Source organism: Zalophus californianus, chromosome 5 (genome assembly GCF_009762305.2).
Source record: "Zalophus californianus isolate mZalCal1 chromosome 5, mZalCal1.pri.v2, whole genome shotgun sequence".
NCBI lineage: Eukaryota > Metazoa > Chordata > Mammalia > Carnivora > Otariidae > Zalophus > Zalophus californianus.
In genome coordinates, this window is record NC_045599.1 from 3,910,343 (window position 1) to 3,930,742 (window position 20,400).

Consider the following 20,400-nt stretch of genomic DNA (forward strand, 5'->3'; position numbering starts at 1 on the left):
TAGCCACACTGCCTCTGGAAAGCTTTGTCTCCAGATTTTCTTTCTTGGTTAGCCTTGATCTCCTTTCCTCATCCTGCACAAATCCCTAACATTCTTGCAATTCAACATACTATCGTTAACTTACCTATTTGCTTGTTAAAACCACTTACATACTGTGATAGATTAATCGGCTTCCTCACTGATAGTTCCTCAACTCTGTCCCCTTTCCCCAAATTCATGGCATCTCTAAGGTCTGTGTCTTTCTTCATAAGGCTCCCAGTATGCAGTGTAGTACCTGCCCTAGAGCTAGGGTTAAAAAAATTAGTTTATAATTCCTTTTATTTTCCTGAAGTTGTGTGATACAGGAGAAAACCAAGTAAGGGAAAACCTACTTCCTAGGTCATAAAATAATCAATGTACCTTTCAATATTTTGGCACAGCTATTAGGTTCATTAAATTTCTTTTGCTAGCTCCTTCCATTGTGAATTTATAGATATTTAATAGCTTTAAACTTAAAAGAATTGCTTATTTTTCCCAGTTAATGTGCCTAGGATGACAGCTCACAGTATACAACTGGTATACTTTCTTCATAAATGACCTCACAGCTAAATAAACTAAACAAATAAAAATCGAGAACAGCATTAGCAACTGGTTAGAAAATTCCCAATCGATTGCAATTACTAGAAGAACACAGGATGAAGAGAACAGACTTTTATTTCTATTTTTAAATGAAATCCATGCACAGAGTTTGACATCAGGGCAGGAAAAGGATAAACCCCAGAAACGGAGAGGTAGTTCACAGCTCTTTTTTTGTTGCCGTTTTTAATCTTCTATTTGGTCCTTTTCTCCAAAAGTGTAGAATTCAATCACATCTTTTATATGCTATTAAATGTTAGTTGTAAAAAAAAAAAAAGTATTACCAATTTACAAGTTTCTTTTTAATCAGAAATCCAGTGCACACCTCCCCTCACCCAGATGTTTATGACAACCACATACGGTATCTCGTGTACACTGCTCTAGAAAGAGAATTATTTTACAAATGCCCAAAGTCAGTGTCTCCAATTGTGAATTCTTCATTTCAGGTTATTTTCAAAAGTGCCTGGCAGGCATGAACACTTCCTACTTTCCTCATTATCTATTACATAGTCAAGGCTTATCCTTGGAATCTGGTACCTGATAAGGCCTACATCACAGAAAGGTTTTTCCTATCCATTATTTCTGCTGTATCACTCTCGGGTATTCTGATGAGCTTTGGTTTAAGGCTTTCACACATGCAAATCTACTTCCTAGGGGTTCTCTTCAATATGAATTTTGTAATGATTAGTAAGAGATGACCTGTGATTGAAAAGTTTCCCACATGTAGTACATTCATACGGTTTCTCTCCAGTATGAATTCTCTGATGGGCAATACGTGATGAGCTCTGCCTGAAAGTCTTCCCACATGTGTTACATTTAAAGGGCTTCTCTCCTGTATGAATCCTCCGATGCTGAATAAGAGCTGAACTTTGGCCAAAAGATATCCCACATTCCTCACACCGATATGGTTTCTCTCCTGTGTGAATTCTCTGATGATTACTAAGGGATGAGTTACACCTGAATGTTTTCCCACACTCGTTGCATTTATAGGGTCTTTCTCCAGTGTGCATCCTCTGATGTTGAATGAGAGCTGAACTCTGTCGGAAGGCTTTCCCACACACTTTACATTTACATGGTTTCTCTCCAGTGTGAATTCTTTCATGAATTATAAGCGTCGAGTGAGAACTTAAGGCTTTGCCACATTCATTACAGTTATAAAACTTCTCACCAGTATGAATTATCCGGTGTCTATTAAGTCGTGAAATAGAAGTAAAACCTTTTCCACATTCGTTACATCGATAGGGCTTTTCTCCGGTGTGAATTCTTTCGTGCTGGATAAGAGACGCACTCTGACTGAAGGCTCTCCCACATTCACTGCACTTGAAAGGTTTCTCTCCCGTGTGAATCCTCTGATGATAACGAAGGGATGAGCTAGACTTAAAGGTGTTGCCACATTCATTACATAAATAGGACTTCTTTCGGAGATGAATTCTCTGACACCCAGGAAGGGATGTGCTGGATGCCTTCCTACCTGGGTTGTATCTATGGGGATTTTCTCCAGCGTGGATTTTTTGATGTATAAAAAGGCCAGACCTTCTGCTGAAGGATTTACCACATTCTTTACACCTATAGGATTTCTCCACAGTGTGGGTTCTTAGGTGTTTGTAAAGGGATGTACTCAGAGTGAAGGCTTTCCCACATTCCTTACATACGTAGGGCTTCTCTCCAGTATGAGTTATCTGATGCTGAATGAGAGCTGAACTTTGGTTGAAGGCTTTTGAACATTCTTTACATTTAAATAATTTCTCTCCGCTATGGTTTTTCTCATGTTTGCGAAGGGATGAAGTGTTAATGAAGGTTTTTTCACATATGCTACATTTATAGCGTTTCTCTGCAGTGTTGATTTTTGGTTGATTAAGCAAATATGGATTCTGTTTGAAGCTGTTTCCTTGTATTTCACATTTTGGTGGTGTTTTTTCTCTGGGAACCATCTGTTGCCTAACAAGGACCGACTTTGGGCTAAAGTTTTGGCCAAATTCATTATTTTTATGGCTTCTTTCTACAATGAGGATTTTTTTGTGGGTAACTGAAACTGCCTGAATACTTTCTTTTTTCTCCTGCTTTTTCTCTAATCTGTCTTCATAAATGCAGAGTTTTTCTGATTTAAAGTCCCAGGGTCCATTTCTTCTGGATCTTCTCATCATCAACTCCTGAAAAGAACAATCCTGCGTCTGAGTTGACTTCGTGGTTTTGTGACTGCTCTTCCATCCTGCAGGGGGAAAAATACTAAAGATGTTTCATGTAATATGGTTTTTGGCTACTGAGACTAAATGTAGAGAAAAAAATTAGTATTGATGGTATTTATTTATTTATTTGACAGAGAGAGACACAGCGGGAGAGGGAACACAAGCAGGGGGAGTGGGAGAGGGAGAAGCAGGCTTCCCACTGCGCAGGGAGCCCAATGCGGGGCTCGATCCCAGGACGCTGGGACCATGACCTGAGCCGCAGGCAGACGCTTAACCTACTGAGCCACCCAGGCATCCCAAGTATTGGTGTTATTTAAATAGGGTCTTTATCTGGCCAACTATAAGAGGAAAACATAAAAGATTCAAGCAATAGAGAAAAAAGAATCAATGTGAACTGAAGTACTATGGTAGAGAAAAGAATGAAACAAACCTATATAAAGAAGGTGAGTGTTAAGAGCAACCAGAGGAGCACGAATTGGGAAAGGCAGCCTGGGATCAGTCCAAAGCCATCCTGGACTCTGAAATTATTTTCATGACATTTCTCTTCATTGTGTGTAATCTTCCTAATCTGTTTCTACAGTCCATTCCCCTTACTATAGCACTTACCACAGTATTTAAAATATATATTCTATACCTTTGTATATATATAATTACACATATACCTACATCTAAATTAATATATTAGACTTTCCTTTTCTACCAGAAGTATTCTCTGCAAGCAGATGAGCTTGCCCTGTTTACAGATCCTCCTGATGACACCTGAATTATACATGAAATGTTTTGTTAATTTTCCTTAATTACTTATATATTCCTAATTTGAACAATGTCAAATAGTCTCAATTCCTTATTTCATACACATGCACACACACGCACATGCAAACACACACAAATACACATGATTCAAACACTTGAGGTTGCCTTACAGGACAGGACATTACATGAGGGATGGGAGATCATCGTATGGGTGGTTACATTCAGGGCCAGTTCAAACAGGAACGAGTTATGGTGTTAATCTAGAGGTCCTGCAGGTAGGCATGAAGCTGAAAGGTGCAAGCCAGAAAGGCAGCCTTGCTCATGCATCAAGCAAAAGAGGCTATGCAGACAGTGTGGAAAAGAGTCAAAGATAAACAAGATGGGCACAAATATAAAAAGGTAAAAAAGGGCTAGCATGATAGAGTGGTAAAGAACAGAACTGAGGGGCGCCTGGGCGGCTCAGTCGTTAAGCGTCTGCCTTCGGCTCAGGTCGTGATCCCAGGGTCCTGGGACCGAGCCCCACAACAGGCTCTCTGATCAGCAGGAAGCCTGCTTCTCCCTCTCCCACTCCCCCTGCTTGTGTTCCCTCTCTCGCTGTGTCTCTCTCTGTCAAAATAAATAAAATCTTTAAAAAAAAAACAAGCAACAGAGTTGAACTCAATAAACATTAAAACTGGGGGAGGACCCAATTCATAAACTATTAAATTTTGCCAGGGAATGGCTGTGCATGGCATTTCCTCCTGGGCTGCAGAGAACCATTTAAAGGGTTCCTCTGCACCTCACTGTGGCTGAGATTCCTATCTGACGTTCCCTTTCTCACCCGTGTACGACTTCTCTCTGCTTGGTGATCATAATGCATTCTGCTTTTCTCTTCTACCAGCTTTACTTCTCAGTCTCCTTCCTGCATAACGTTTTCTGTTCCCTCTTTAAAATTTGGAATTTTCCCCTCCACTCTGTTACACCCTCCTTGGCTCATTTTACATGCACTCGTATCTTTACTATTTATTTTTTTTAAGTTTATTTTTTTAAATTTATTCATTTGAGAGAGGGAGAGCATGCACAAGCAAGAGCATGAGCTGAGGGACGGGTAGAAGGAGAGGGAGAGGCAGGATCCCCACTGAGTAGGGAGCCTGACACGGGGCTCGATCCCAGGATCCTAGAATCATGACCTGAGCCGAAGGCAGATGCTTAACCGACTGAGCCACCCAGGTTCCCCAATGCCTTTACTACTTACTGTAAGCGAAAGGAGTGTTTTACTTTCTGCCCAACACCTTCCTTGTTCCTTCCCCAACGAAGTCTTGCTAGCTTAAAAGTAAAGCCCTGAGCACTGGGTCAGATGCCTACATGGTATTTTGTTTCTCATGCTTCACTGTTCGTACCATAGTCTCCTAACTACTCTCCTGGCCTCAAGTCTTGCTCTCTACTAATTTAGTCTCCACACTGCAACCTGAGCAATCTTAAAATCCACATCTTAGCATGCTGCAAACTTCCTTAAGATCCCCCAAATTTATCTTCAATAATTCATATATAAGGGCCAGTGTACTTAATGCACTGAACCAGGTGTTTCATGATCTTACCTCTGTCCATCTCTGTTCTCCTCTCCCTTCCCTGGCTTCTTGCCAGGTATGTAAAACTCCATGCAGTTTCTGGGGCACTCCCATTTTTTTTTTTTTAAGGAGGCTCCATGCCCAACAAGAAACCCAACGTGGGGCTTGAACTCACGACCCTGAGATCAAGAGTTGGGATGCTTAACCCATGGAGCCACCCAGGTGCTCCTTAGTTTTGCATATGGTGGAGATGTCCTTTCCACTCACAAATATTTAGTAAGTGCCTATTATGGACTAGCTAACATTCTAGGGAATATAGATAATGCCATGACTGACACAGAGTTCCGACCTTTCAGGAGCTTACACTTTGGGGTGTGTGTGTGTGTGTGTGTGCGTGCGTGTGCGTGCTGGGGAAGAGGGGATGAAGGGACAAATAGTAAGTAAATGAAAGCTGTATGGATATGTGAAGAAAGAGCTTCCCAGGCAAAGGAAACAGCAAACACAGAAGTGGGGTGACTTCTGAGGAACTGCAAAGAGGCTGTGTGGGTACAGTGTTGTCAGTAAGAGGGACGACGCTAAGTAAGACTGGAGCACCAGGAAGGGGCAAATCAGGTAAGGCCTCGTGGTGAGGAGTTTGGAATTCTGTTCTTTTTTTTAAAAAAAGGTTTATTTATTTGAGAGAGAGAGCATGCATGCAAGCCGGGGGGGGGGGGCGGTGCAGAGGGAGAGAGGCAGGGCTCAATCCCACGACCTGAGCTGAAATCAAGAGTCGGATGCTCAACTGACTGAGCCCCCCAGGCGCCCCTGGAATTTTATTCTAAGCATGATGGGAAGCCAGAGAGAAAGGACATGCTCACTCAGGTGGGCCACTGTGTAGACAACGATCTGGTGAGGCCCAAGTGGACACAGGGAGGGGAGAAAGCACTCAGGAGGCTGCTGGAGTTATCCGGCTGAGCAAGGGGGTGGTGGCACAGACCATGCAGCCGGATGTCCTATTAAGGAGGTGATAACACGACCCAGCTTGCTGGCAGACAGTGTGTGGGGCAATGAGCAGGAATAAAGCAGTTAAGAGATCACTCCTAGGTTTCCGGCCTGAAAATGATGAATGTTGCACAAGCCACTGAGAACAGAAGGGCAGAAAAGGGGCAAGTCTGGGGGTACGTTCAGTTTCTGATGTGTTTGTCGCGGCTGAGGTGCCTTTACGTCTAGACCTTCAAGGAGGACACTGAGATAGTCAGTTGTATGTACTCTGGAGATCGGGGATGAGGTCGGAGCTACAGTGAGGTATCTGGGAGTCCTCAGTAGGTACAGTTTATTTGAAGCTGAAGCACTGAACACTCACTTAGGCATGGCCACATTAGAGGTCAAGAAAGGGAGGAAAATCAGAACACAGTGCTCCGGAAGCCAAAGGAAGAAAGTACTGCAGGGAAGGGTGAGCGAGCAACTCTGGAAACAAGCTGAGGACCAGAAACTTAACCCTGCCTGTGCCCAAGTGGAGACTGACTGGGATTTAGTGGCCGTGCTTTTTGGGGAATAGTGAGGAAGAAAGCCACCATGGAGCACACAGAGGAGACAGGGGAGATGACAAGATGGAAATATCCACACAGAGACGCTCTTGAAAAGTTTTGTGTAGAGCTGAACAGAGAAATGGGACACCGGGAATTTCTCTGTTTTAATGGAAGTGATCACACTACGAGGGTCCATATCCACACTGGGAAACTCTCCTCAACGCTACTTGGAGTGCCCATGCCTTAGCCCTGAATTCGGGTTTCCCACCGCAGTGGACACGAGACCCGATTGTGGAAATCCTAACTGTTCCTTATGATCTGCTTAGTGTGTTCACAGCCCCACAGATCTGTCTCCTGAAGTGCAGTGTGACTTTTGCTCTGTTCTAGCGTCCAGCCTGGGCCTGAGCTACCTCACGAACAAGGCGAGGACGGAGTCAGAAGTCTGGAGGCCAGAGAGACCTTGCTCTGACTGTGACCCTGACCGGCGCCTAGCATCAGTTCTCGACTCCTCCCTAGGCTCATAGGACACTCTGGAAGTCTCTCTCTGGCCTTCTCTCCCCACTCGCACACCTCCTGCGTAAGGGACTATCCTGACTCCTCTCAGAACACTTTAAACAACTATTTCCAACTGCTTGCTAGACTTGCCATTTGAGTATCTTTTCAAATTTAGGCTGTCCAAATCTGAACCCAGCGCATTCCTTTTCAAACCTTTTTTCTGTTTCCCAGCACAGAATTCCACCGTAAGCTTTTCAGTGACTTTGCCATAAATCGTTTTATTTCAGATTCTTCCCTCCTCTTCATTCCAAGTCTGGTCAGCCAACAAATTCTCTTCAACCTCTTCTCTAAGATGTCGCTAACAACTGTCATTAAGACATCCAAATTCAGGATCTCCTTACTCCATAGTGCCATTGCTACTGATCCTCAGTTTGATCCTTTGACTCCAGTTTCTCATGTATCCGGGATTATTTCCCACTGGATTTATCCCTCTTACTACGTATGTAACTCCTCTTATTCCTTCAAAAAGCACTGACTGCTCCTTATTTAATTCATTCATCAAATACTTAAAAAGCACCTATATATGCCAGGCTCTATCCTACGCACTGGTGATCCATCAGACCTTCCAGGTCCGGTAATGAAAAGAAACAGTTCATGTCTTCAAGGAGTTCCCAGCTTGGCATTAGAGACAAAGAAGGAACAGGTCATCACATCGCAATGTGATGATTTTTACAACAAAATGACAAGGTAGAAATGGACGTGCATGTTAGCTTAGACCACCATCCAAACTACCCTCAGTGGAGGGTGCAAACGGGGAAGGGGTACAGGTGGTGGTTAGAGTTTTTTGGAAGAAACCTCTAAGATAGGATTTTAAAGGATTAGCCAGACAGTGTGAGGGCTGAGGCAGCATCAGTGTCTTTGAACCCGGGCCAGCTTTCTGGACTTCGTTCCTAACATATCCGTCCCCACCTTATCCTATAGTTGGTCAGATTCAAAGTCATATATAATGTCCTATAAAATGTCCTATGCATTTCTCAGAGAATTTCTACAAAGTCTGAGGACTCAGGAAGCTACGTGCCAGGAATTATACCTAACACCATGACGGGGTAGCATACAGTTACAAACCTCCTCTGTAATGTCTGTGTTGGTGAGAAAGAGAAACGCTGTTTTAGAAATTTTGTTGCTAATGCTAACTTTTAAAGCTTTTTATTATGGAAAATGGTCAACATATACAAAAAAGTAGAGTGAATTGCACAGTGAACCTCCCGGGCAGCTTCCACAATCACTAACGCTATTTCAACTATTGGCTTGTTACAAGTTGAACTGTGTCACCCAAAAAGGCTACACTGAAGTTGTAAGTTCCAGTAACTCAGATTGTGACCTTATTTGGAAACGGTGTCCTTGAAGATTTAATCAAGTTAAGATCACATCATCAGGTCCTAATCCAGTATGACTGGGGTCCTTAGAGAAGGGAAGTCCAGACACAGGCACACAGCGAAGGTACACGGGAAGAACACTGAGTGACAAGAGAAGCAGAAATGGGAGTGACACAGCCACAAGCCAACAAAGATGGCCGGCTACCCCCAGAAGCTAGAAGAGCCAAGGAGCACGGCCCTGTCAATACCCTGGTTTTGAATTTCTAGCCTAAAAAACTGTGAGACAATAAATTTCTGTTGTTTCAAGCCACACGGTTTGTGGTACTTTGATAGAGCAGGCTGAACACACTCCTACACACCCCTCCATCTCTTCCGACACAGTATGGTACAGTAAATCCCAAATATTCTATCATTTCATCCATGAAAGGTCAGAACACACTTCTCAAAGCTAAGAACTCTCCTTGGAAACACAGCCACATAATCTTACTGAGACAGGGAAGCTGAAGAGAGCCCATGATGGACTGCTTTTTTTGGCTGCCTCCATTCTTGCTACGACCTGCGCCCCCATCTTACGCATTAGTGTATGTCCTCCTTGTAAAGGTCATGGAGTTAATGATTTCTTTGGAGTCTTCCAGCACAATCGGTAACAACATCTAAGGAATGACAGGGCAAGGAAAGGTCCTCATGTCTTCCAAGACCACTGACCATAGACACCTTGACCCAAGACGCCTGCCTCCAGGAAGTAAGTGACTTACAGAGGACACCTGAGCACTCATCCTTATTTTGACCAGTTCCTGGATGCCTGAGAGGACACGTACACCAGACCACCATCCTCAATAAAAACCTCAGACCCTAAGCAAAGATGGGACTCACTCTTCTTTCCTGGGTCTCCCAGACACAGTCTGTATCTGCCCTCTCTTTGTATCTTCAATAAACTTTGCTAGAGTTTTATTTCTCCCCTGTGTGATGCCAAGGATCCTCCTGGCTGGTCCTGTGGGACCAGCTCTGGGCCCTCAGATCTGGCCTGCCTATTGTTTTGAAGTTCCTTTTGCCTATAAGGCAATTAAAGGCTGTGTACCAATTCCCACATAGGGGGAGAGAAGCTGTTCCTAACAACAAGCAATTCTTGGACACCAACTGGGTGTCCTATAATTCAACTCAACTAGCTACCTGGAGACAGCATCAGACCCCACCGGTTAAGGGCTCAGTCCTCCAAGACTGTCCCCTGTCCCCTTCACACACCAGTTGCAAGCCCAAATTATCATCTGTGCTTTCGATCAATGGGTTATAAATCAGAGGTTCCCACAACCCCCTCCTTGGTTTTGATTAATTAGCTAGAGTGGCTCACAGAACTCAAATTTTTTACTTCCTAGATCACTCATTTATTATAAAAGGTTGTAACTCAGGAAAAGCCAGCTGGAAGAGAGCATCGGGCAATGTTCAGGGGAAAAGGCGAGGAGCTTCCATGCCCTGTCTGAATGTACCACTCTCCCCGGACCTTCACGTGTTAGCCAACCAGGAAGCTCTCCGAACCCTGTCCTTTTGGGTTTTTATGGGGCCTTAACTACACAGGCATGATGGACTAAATCATTGCCCCTTGCAACTGATTCAAGGAGGAGGTCAGGGGCCGGGACTGAAAATTCCAACACTAACCACAGGGTTGATTTGCCTAGCAACCAGCGCCCATCCTTGGGTGGGGTCCAAAAGTCACTCACTGATGTAACAAGTGACTTTTATGGCTCTCGTCACTTAGGAAGTTCCAAGGGTATTAGGAGCTCTGTGCCAGAAATGGATGAAGACCAATTACATATTATTATAAATCAAAATATCACAGATAGAAATCGCTCAGGAAGCTTATTCAAACTGCTGTGATAAGAATTATTTCAAATGCCTTTGTATGTGACTCAACCCCCAACCTGAAAGGCAATTAGGGTCATTTGTTTAATTTTGCTTGCGATATTTATGGACATTTTCATTTCATTTCTGGTTTTATACTTTTATAAAAAACATTTTTATAGTTCCAAAGTCAAAATTATGAAAACAAGGCACCTTTAAACAATTCTATATCTTTCCATGTTCTCTTCATCCTGTTTTTGCTTTTTCTTTTCTGCCTTCATCGGTAACCATTTTTACTGATCTACTTTTACTCCCCCCCCTTTTTTTTTTTGGTGATGAAGCAGAAGAGGGTTTTCTCTCCTTTTTAAAAACCTATCAAATAGACACTTTTGTCGTTTTTTTTCTTTTTTTTAATTTTGTTATGTTCATCATCGTACATTACATCAATTTGTGATGTAGTGTTCCATGGCTCATTGTTTGTGCATAACACCCAGTGCTCCACGCAGAACGTGCCCTCTTTAATACCCGTCACCAGGCTAACCCATCCCCCCACCCCCTCCCCTCTAGAACCCTCAGTTTGTTTCTCAGAGTCCATCGTCTCTCATGGTTCATCTCCCCCTCTGACTTACTCCCCTTCATTCTTCCCCTCCTGCTACCTTCTTCTTTTTCTTTTTTCCTAACATATGTTGCATTATTTGTTTCAGAGGTACAGATCTGTGATTCAACAGTCTTGCACAGTTCACAGTGCTCACCATAGCACATACCCTCCCGAATGTCTATCACCAGCCACTCCATCCCTCCCACCCCCCACCACTTTTGTCGTTTGGTATTTCCTCCTTCCTGAGCTAAAGGTACACGTTTCCTCACCTATGAATATGTTGTGGAGATCACCCCGTAGCGGAATTTACAGAGGTCTTCCTCAAAGGAGTCTGTGTGAACGTGCCACAGTTTATTCAACCAGATTCCTCTGTTAACTCAAACTGCGATTCTCAGGACTTTACATGGAGACGTGATAAAGGTACAGCTTTAAATCAATATCCATCACGCGAATCAGCAATCATACCATTTATAAAATCCTAGCCAGAACCAGGCCTGCTGGGCTAACATGATCCAAAGCTGAATACAACCGAAGTCACTCTGAGCTCCTCCCCAGAGAGAGGAAGCCCTCTATGGGGGACCATGCAGAGTTTCAATAGATACCGGGTGACGGGCAAAATAACGTGCGCCGTGTGATCAGAGTGGACAAAGCAAAGTGCGAGGATATACAGAACTGTTTGTGCATGCCTACAAGGGCTCCTCCTGCTCCACAGCTGCTCCTGTGCACTATCTCACACCTGTTCCCTTCCTCCCACTCATCACCCCCTCGCACCCCTCCTGGCTTCTGTCATCAGCCACCCGCGCTAAAGCAGCCATGACCTCCAGGTGGCTGAGACAAAATGCTGGGCAGTTCCCACCTAACCAACCTGTCAGCGGCGGCTCACAGTGACCCCTTGTTTGCCTTGAGCAGCCCTCTTCCTAGGCTCTGCTGACCCCTCGCTTTGCTCCACATCCCTCTCCCTTCCCACCAGCCTCAATCTCCTCCGTGCACTCGTGTTCGCCTGCGTGATCTTCAGTCCTGGGGTGGTCCATCAGGGTTTAGTCCTGGGACCCCAATTTTCTTTGCTCTGCACTCTTTCCATGGGCCCATTTCGATTCCAAACACATATGCGAGGCGAGACTTCTCTCCACACCCAGTGATACAAGAGCCCACTCAAAATAGCAACTTAGATGTCTCAACGACTCAAATTCAACATGCCTAAAACTGAATTCACGATCATTCCCTCCAACCTGTATAACCAACCCCTTGTCTCTAGAAACGGCACTAGTTCTGAATCAAAACTCTAAGAGGCATCCTTAACACCTCTCTCTCAGCATGGAGCTCACGCACCGTCCATCACAGGACAGGGAAGCAGGGGGTGGGGGTTTGAACCCGGATCCTCCCCCTTTCAGCAGCTCTCCGTCCCCAACTTCCCTGTCAGCCGCCTCTCCCGTTTCTCTCCTCTGATGACTTCTCAGGCTCAGCCAGAGTCTTCTTTCCTAACCCACCTCATAAATGGTGAGGTTTCCTGGTATTCTGTCCTCGCCTGGTCAGCTCGAGGCGTCAGATGCCACCACTGTACCGACGGCTCCCTGACCTCCCTTCCGAGGTCCCACGGACCTCATACAACCGTCCACCAGCATCTCTCCCCAAACATTCCACTCACATCTCCAGTGAGACCCATCCCACGGAGAACTCGGCCTTCACCCTTCACGAAGGGGCCTCTCTTCTTCCCTCCTGGACCCCACTGCCCGTGCCTTTGTCCAGACCCTGGAAACGTCTCACCTACCTTATTGCAAGTGTCTCCGGGAAGGTTCCACATCGGGTTTTCCCTCACTTTAAATCTATCCCCACAATGCTCCCAAAGTGACCATGCGTATTCAACGCAAATTACACAAGGACTTCATGAATCTATTCTCCATGAAGTGCTAAGATTCCATGTAACTAAAGCCCTCTTTCATCCCGCCCCTTCGCGATGCCATTCCCGGTGGAGGTCCTGGCACCAGCTCCGGTGTGTCCCCTGGCCTTTCCACCTGCACTTCCACACACATCAGACACACACACAGCCACGTCCGTTCCCTTCAGCAGCAACGGTGACACATCAGCACGATGCCCCCCCAGCCCACCCCAGCCCTGTCCACCCCAGCTGCCCTCGTTTCTGACGGTGGCGCTCGGTGCCGGAGAGGGGACTCGCCCAGCTTCTCCCGCCACGCCTTTATCGGAGGACCTTTCCATTGTTTCACAGTTAAGTCAACTTTCCTAAAATACCAAGAACTCCAGGATCTGCTGAAACTCCTTTATTTCCATGGGACGGTCCCATGTCTGGGTCTTGTCAAAGCCCGTTGTACCGCGGCCCGGCTAGCTTTCTGGCACCCTTTCCTTCCTCGGCTCCTTCTCTCACATACCCTGAGCCTCGGTCAGAATGATTCCCTGCCATTCCTTAAGTACGCTGTTTGCTGACCGAATCCCCGATGTGCAGCCCTCCTCTGAAAACAGGAACGAGTAAGAGCTCCTGAGAGATTCATTGGGAAGTGACTACCAGAGACTAAGAGGAAGCTTGCGTCTGGGGCCCGAGCGTCCCCTCTCCACCACTTCTCGAGGACAGAGGCCCAGGGGAAACTTTCCCGAACCACATCTCCAAGCCGCACCGTCCACTTACCACCCAGACTGCTGCCCGAGCCCATTCCCGGCCCCTCGGTCCCACCCACTCACCTAGAGAGGGGCCTCCAGGACTTTCTTTCTCTACCCTCCAGGGATCTTCTCCTTGCTGCAACAGGGAGATCACTTTTGGTTTGGAAAACAGGAGTCCTGCTCAGAGACAAAAAGAAAAGACTTGGTTTTGTTTTGACTCAAAGAGGCATCACGGATCTGAGTGGAAAACCCAGGGGACGGCACAATGAGCTTCGGTGGGGTGCTCGAGCCGTGCCCCCGCGATGTGAGGGCCTTTGTGAGGGGAAAAGCAAGGGACCTGTAGGGCGTGGCTACGCAATTGGTTGTTGTAGGTTACAGAAATATGATAAACATGCAGCTTTGATTACTAGAGTATCCATGGCTTTCTACAGGAGAGGGAATACGTTAATGTAAAGACTAAATATTTGTAAAGGGGTACCCATCCGGAGAGACTGTGTACCAAGTGCCCTGTTTAACATGAGAAAGCGCTCTCTGACTCCCTTTCAAAGGTGGATTATACAACTTCGTCAGGCAGGAAGGGAGAATTGGGAAAGGCTGGTGGCAGGTTAATGAAGACGGCTGAGGGACGCTCTCTGCTGTGAGCTGAGCAAAGTCAGCAGGACAATGTGGCCTGAACTATGAGGGAATTTCTAACATGCAAGTATGTTAACTGTCCCATGCATGGGACAAATCCATGCCTATAGGGGGAAAGAAGTTTTAAACACTTATTTATTTACAATGTGTACAATCCTAAGGCAAAATTCAGCTAAAAGTTCCTGATGACCCACGGCTTTTATGCAGGGAAGCAGGTGCTGACTTATGCTAATGTCTGACTTTTTCATCTACAGGAAAATTCCCTTACCCAGTGAGACCAGGTTGCTGTAGTTCTCCAGCATCACTTCCTGGTACACGTTTCTCTGAGAAGGACCCAGCTCCCTCCACTCATCCCTCGTGAAAAGCACAGCCACGTCCTGGAAGGTCACCGACACCTGTAACGACAAGCCATCCCAGCTCACCCAGGACCTCCCACCACACAGAACGAAGGTAGCGGGTTGAGTACGCGGGTGGCCGTGAAAGGCTTCTGATGTCATTCTGGTGTCTGAAGATTTCAGGTCATTTGTTTAATGATCCATAGGCCAGTGACAAATACATACTGAGCAGCGTGAAGTATTCACCAGGCCCTGTGTTAACTACCATAAGGAGATGTGGGGAGGAAGTAAGACCATTGGTAGCTGTGTTAATTCGAAAAATCTTCCTGATGACGATTTGACAATACATATTTAAAGCTTTAAAACGTGCAGATCCTTTAACTTATCAGTTACTGTATTTGTATCATAATAAATAGTACACAAAAATGCACAACCAAGATATTTATCATGGTGTTAGTGATCGCAAAAAATGTAAACAACCCAAATAATCACTGATGCAGGCAGGCTAGGTTAACTAGCTTATGGCACTATCTCTGTGCTTACTGAAGCCACAAGACAATGATAATGGAAATTAAAATAGCTATCATTTATTGAATGCTTTCTTCGGACCAACTACTGTTCCTAGAGATTTATATTAACCATTACTGTAAATACATATCTTTACAAGAATCCTATAAAATAGGTACATTGCTGCCCCCATTTTACACAAGAAAAAGCAAAGAGAAATTTGTCCAAGTCAAACAGCTAGTATGTAGGAAACCTCATATATAGGAGGACCTGTGTGTCTCCTGTCCACACTACTTCATTTCTGACCCCAGACATGTGGGTTTTCCACACACCAAGCAGTTGTGTGACACCAGCTAGGCGGTCCTACAATTTCCCTCAATGCTCATGCCACTGACCTAGAGACACAGTCAGATCCCACAGGTTAGGGGCTCAGTCCCACAAGACTGCCCCAGCTTCAGATGCCAATTACAAGTCCAGACCGTTAACTATGCTTCCAACCAACTGGCTATGAACTGGAGGTTTCTACAACTCCCTTCCTCGGGTTTAATTAACTTGCTACAGTGGCAAATGCAGGAAAAGTGCCACAATGCAGGAAAGCATTTACTAACTAGATTACTGGTTAATGACAGAAGGATAGAACTCAGGGACAGCCAGAGGGAAGCGATGCACAGGGCAGGGCATGTGAGAAGGGCTGTGAAGCTTTCTATGCCCTCTCTGGATGCACCACTTTCCCCATCTACAAGTGTTCGCCAACCCAGAAGCTCTCTGAACCCTGTCCTCTTGGGTTTTTGTGGAGGTTTCATTACATAGGCACAATGGATTAAATCACTGACCATTATGTAGGCATGACGGGCCCCTGGGTTGTCGGGGGAGGGCTTGAAAGGTCCAACCCCTCTAATCAAGGTTGGTTCTCCTGCCAACCAGCTCGGATGGTTAGGGGCTTTCCAAAAGTCACCTCATTCATATCAACTCTGGCTTGGTTGAAATGGCTCGTTATGAATAACAACACACACCGATTTCACCTTTATTGATCTAAAGTTTTTTCAAGAACAAAACCCAAATATTACTAATCACTTAGGTTCCAAAACCCTTATAATTTCCTATGGGCTAGGAACAGGGGTGAAGACCAAATATATATTTCATATTATAAATCACAGTGTCACAGCTGGTCAGGGGTAGAGGTAGAATTTCAGTCTAGAGGAGGTCCAAGGTTCCATTTGTAACCACTCTGCAAAACTGCCTCTCAATGTCTACCTCATGGCATTAAAAAATAAATGAGATAATCTATACAATGGAGACGGGTAGTGGTGATAGTTGCACAACGATGTGAATGTACTTAATGCCACTGAGTTATATACCCAAAAATGGTTAAAGTGGTAAATGTTACTTCATGCATATTTTATCACGCAAGAAAAATGTAAATGGTACATTTACATTTGGTAAATGGCAAAATTGGTGTGTACAAATGGTAAAATAAATGTGTACATATGTACATATAAATACACAAACAAAAAACAAAGGTGAACAGACTATAAGTCTGATGGACATACACCAAAGGGGTGACAGTGACCATCTCTAGATAATGGGTAAGAGCAATTTCACTTTCTTCTTTATGCATATACATTTTTAATGCTCTGATATTTTAAACATGAGCAGGCAATACATGTATAATGAGGTAATTTATTGACACATAGGGGTAATGCAAGAAATAATCTTAGCCCTCAAAAGAACTTACAATTCAACTGGCAGACAAGATAAACGTATGAAATAATTTGATCAATGGGAGAAAAATGTGTAGCTGGACATGACCATATACCATCTCCCAGCTCAATCCTCATTTTATTTAAGATTTTATTTATTTATTTGACAGAGAGAGAAAGTACAAGCAGGGGGAGCAGCAGGGAGAGGGAGAAGCAAACTCTTCACTGAGCAGAGAGCCCGACTCGGGGCTGGATCCCAGGACCCTGAGATCATGACCTGAGCCGAAGGCGGACGCTTAACAGACTGAGCCACCCAGGCGCCCCTAAATCTTCATTTCAGAGATGAAGATGAGAAGGTCCAGAGCAGTCAAGACCCTGGGTCACATACTTTATCAGTGGCAGAGGCAGGACAATAATTAAAGTTTTCTGTTAACCCAGCACTCGGTATATTGTCTCTCTGGTCTTAAACTCCTGTCACTGAGCTTTACACACAAGCCCATACAGTACGGACATATGGGAGCAGGTGAGGTTAGGGAGAATGCCACACGCATTAGCTCCTCTGCAGGGATGGAGAAGATTCTGGGCACGAGAGCAGTCTGGCTCTGTGGGAATGGAAGAGGAAAGCTTTAGAAAAAAGCAGCCCAGATATGCACTGGCCGACCCCAGCCCGAAGATCAACCACCACGGTGTTTCATGGGCCCAAAGACAACATCACAGCAGAGAAGAGCTCTGGGAACACGGGGGCTGCGGCTGCCCCGGGTTCTGAAAGAGGCACCAGGGGAATGGCTGCGCAGTGACGAGCCTGGACCCAGAAGCCAGACACACTGGGGTTGGAATTCAGGTTACTGGACGTCTCTGAGCCTCAGTTTGCTCATGTGTAACACGGGGATGATCACTGCTGCGCTGGCGTGAGAGAGAGAACAAAGGCCAAGCCCTCAGGCCGACCCCCAGCAGCATTAACTGTTACTGTCAGATGAAGACGAGCAATGAAAGGACAAGTCCTAGCAGCACGGTACAGCTGTTCCCATCTGTCGGCATGAGTGGTATTATTACTACAGTAACGTCATCTGGCTCCCACAACCACCCCATGTTGGGCATCTGCTAGTGCCCAGCCCTGAGCTAAACACTTTCCATGCGCTAATTCACCTGACCCTTTCACCTACCCCATGAGGTTAGCATGCTTGTTACTCCCATTGTCCAGATGAGGAAACGGGTGTAGAGAGATGGAGCCATTCGTCCAAGGCCCACACACAACCGAGGAGATGGGTTCAAGCCCGGCAGTCTGGCTTCAAGCCCCGCTTCTGACCCACTGGAGACCCTGCCTCTCCACTCCTGATATCCCACAAAACCCTCCCTGCTCCTTCCTGGGGAGTCTTCTCTCTGCCCTTGCAGTCCAGAGATCTCTCCAACTGTGTCCCCTCCAACACGGCTACTCCTTGTTCATGCACTGGCTCACCTGGACCATTTCCAACAACAGAAGGATGAAAATGGCAGGTCAAGAACAGTTTTCAAGGGAGTACAGAAACAAGGCACATGATCCACAAAGTAAAGAGGGAGAAAAACCTAACAATGGTGGCTTGGAGAAGTCTAGGGAAGGTATCCTAAGGAAAAGCCAAGGGTGGGGAGGGAGACCAGGGCGAGCCAAGGAAGCAGGGACAGAAAGGAACTGCCAAGTGTGCGTGTTTCTTTGTTCCGTCCCCATGTGGCATCTTACCACAAGTTAGTAATCATACACTGAACTGAGATTCATGAATAAAAAGAAGCGTCTGTCAGAAAAAGAAAAGAGAAACACTAGACATGGATTGGCAGGGAGGAGGCAAACATTGCCTACAGAATCCACCCTCCACCTGGGTGGATCAACTCTTCAAGGAGAAAAGGGCTAGGGCTCCAAATCCTGGAGAAAATTGTATTGAGTAGAGAACTTCAGTTTAAGGGTGGGTAAGTAAGCGAGTAAGTAAATCAACCAACCAACCAATCGATCGATCTATCTCTCTGTCTATCTGTAAGACCTGAGATGGCAATGAACTCACTTGAGACCTTGCTTCCCTGGGTCCAATAGCCATATCTTCTTTCTGGGCTCTTCTGCGAGGATGGGTGGAGTCTCCAGAAGGCAGATCTGAAAGAGGAAGAAGGGAGCCAGGAGGGAGAAGCCCCTTGTGCTTTCCACCCCTGAGAATCACCAGCTCTGAAATCCTTACACCGCCTGAGAATGAGGCCACGAGCCCTGGGAGAGGGAAGTCAGAAGGAGCTGGGGCTAGACAGGCCCAGAGACAAGGGCCAGCCCCCAAGGGTCCGGGACCCCACTCTTCGCCGTGCGGCTCAGAGAAAAAGGACAGACTCCAGCTGCAGTAGTAGCAGCAATAACTCACTGAACCTCCCCCCGGGCCAGGCACCGCCCACATCGTTCGGTCCCGCCGCCCAGCTGCCATTGTCCACGCCAGTGTTACGGATCGGGAAACTGAGCGCAGAGCCGGAGCCACTTGGCCCGGTGCACCGGGATCCGTACCGCGCGCCTCCAGAGCCCCTGCTCTAACCTCACTGCCCGCAGGGGACAACTTTTCTCCACCCCAAGCTGCCCGCCCCCCCCCCCCCCCGCGAAACCTCCCCCCTCCTGTCAAGGAATCTCCTTCCAGGTTTCTAGAGAAAAGTGCTTCGGAAAGGGATGACAGCAGCTTTCCTATGGCGGCCAGAGGGCTGCCGTCTAGAGAAGCAGGCACAGAAGCCGAAAACCTGGGTTCCAGTCCAGGTTCTGCCGTGCGGGGGAAGCCGGCAACTCACTTCTGGCAGAAAACACACCTCTGCGCCTGCAGCCCGGGAGGGCAGCGGCGCCGGGGAGGGGCGGAAACAGTTCCTCACGTTCACTGACAGCCGGTAGCACATCCACACGCCCGCAGGGCCCGGCAGGTAGCGCGCTGGGCACGGGTCCGGAGGGAGCAGGAGGGTGACCGGGGCCTGGGCCAGTGGGGACAAGTGCCCGACCTGCCGCGGTCAGGGGCGCGTCCGCGGGATGGCCGGTGCGGGGCAGGCGGGCACATCGGGGGTGCCGGCCCTCGGCCCCCCGCCCGCGCCCACAAAGGCCCCGCTCGCGCCTCTCGGGCCTGTGCCCCGCGCCCCGGCGCCGCATCCTCCCGAGGCCCCGGTCCTCCCTCCGTCCCGCATTCCGCCGACCCTCCGCCGCTCACCTCGCCCAGGCCCCGGGGTTCCGGGGGCTGCGCCTTCCCGGCCGTGCTCCGCAGGCTGAGGCTCCGGCACTGCCCCGGCGGACAGCAGCCTGGGGTCGGGACCCCTCCCCGGGCGATGCGTGGGCCGACTTCAAGTCCCTGAGCCTCCCGCTCCGGCAGCAAACGACCGGCGTCCCGCGCAGGTCCGGAGAGGCGGGACGTGAGGCTGGGGAGGACGGCCGCAACGCCTCTGGTGAATGTAGTCCACGCGAGAACCAAGCATTCTGGGAACTGTAGTTCCTCGCGGCGAGACTGAGAGGCGGGGCCCGGGCGAGCCTGTCAAGTGCCCCCCCTCCCACTTCCGGGCTCGCTGTCACACCCCTTGGGCTACCCGGCGCGTGGCTCCAGGTTCCTCAGGAAGGAAATGGGGGTTTGCTGAGGGTGGTGTGTCTTGTAGCTGTGCATCTGCATAGATGATAGCAAGGCAAGTAGACAACCGCCAAGAACAAACCTACCTCCCCTTCAGTGATTTAGTCAAAG

The 20,400-nt window shown here is 47.2% G+C and overlaps 1 protein-coding gene across 2 annotated transcripts; it reads right to left on the bottom strand.

Moving 5' to 3' along the window:
• Window positions 1-675: 675 nt before the first annotated feature.
• ZNF354A (zinc finger protein 354A) lies at window positions 676-20,088 on the bottom strand. Of its 2 annotated transcripts, none has more exons than XM_027606855.2 (5): window positions 19,882-20,088; window positions 18,730-18,815; window positions 14,426-14,552; window positions 13,606-13,701; window positions 676-2,824 (listed from the first exon to the last, which is right to left on the bottom strand). In XM_027606855.2, exons 2-5 carry the CDS (start codon window positions 18,760-18,762, stop codon window positions 1,266-1,268), a joined length of 1,815 nt encoding a protein of 604 aa, XP_027462656.1. In that variant the 5' UTR covers window positions 18,763-18,815; window positions 19,882-20,088; the 3' UTR covers window positions 676-1,265. The 2 variants fall into 2 exon arrangements, with proteins under 2 accessions (XP_027462656.1, XP_027462655.1); XM_027606854.2 differs by lacking the exon at window positions 19,882-20,088 and adding an exon at window positions 19,478-19,869.
• Window positions 20,089-20,400: the final 312 nt, after the last annotated feature.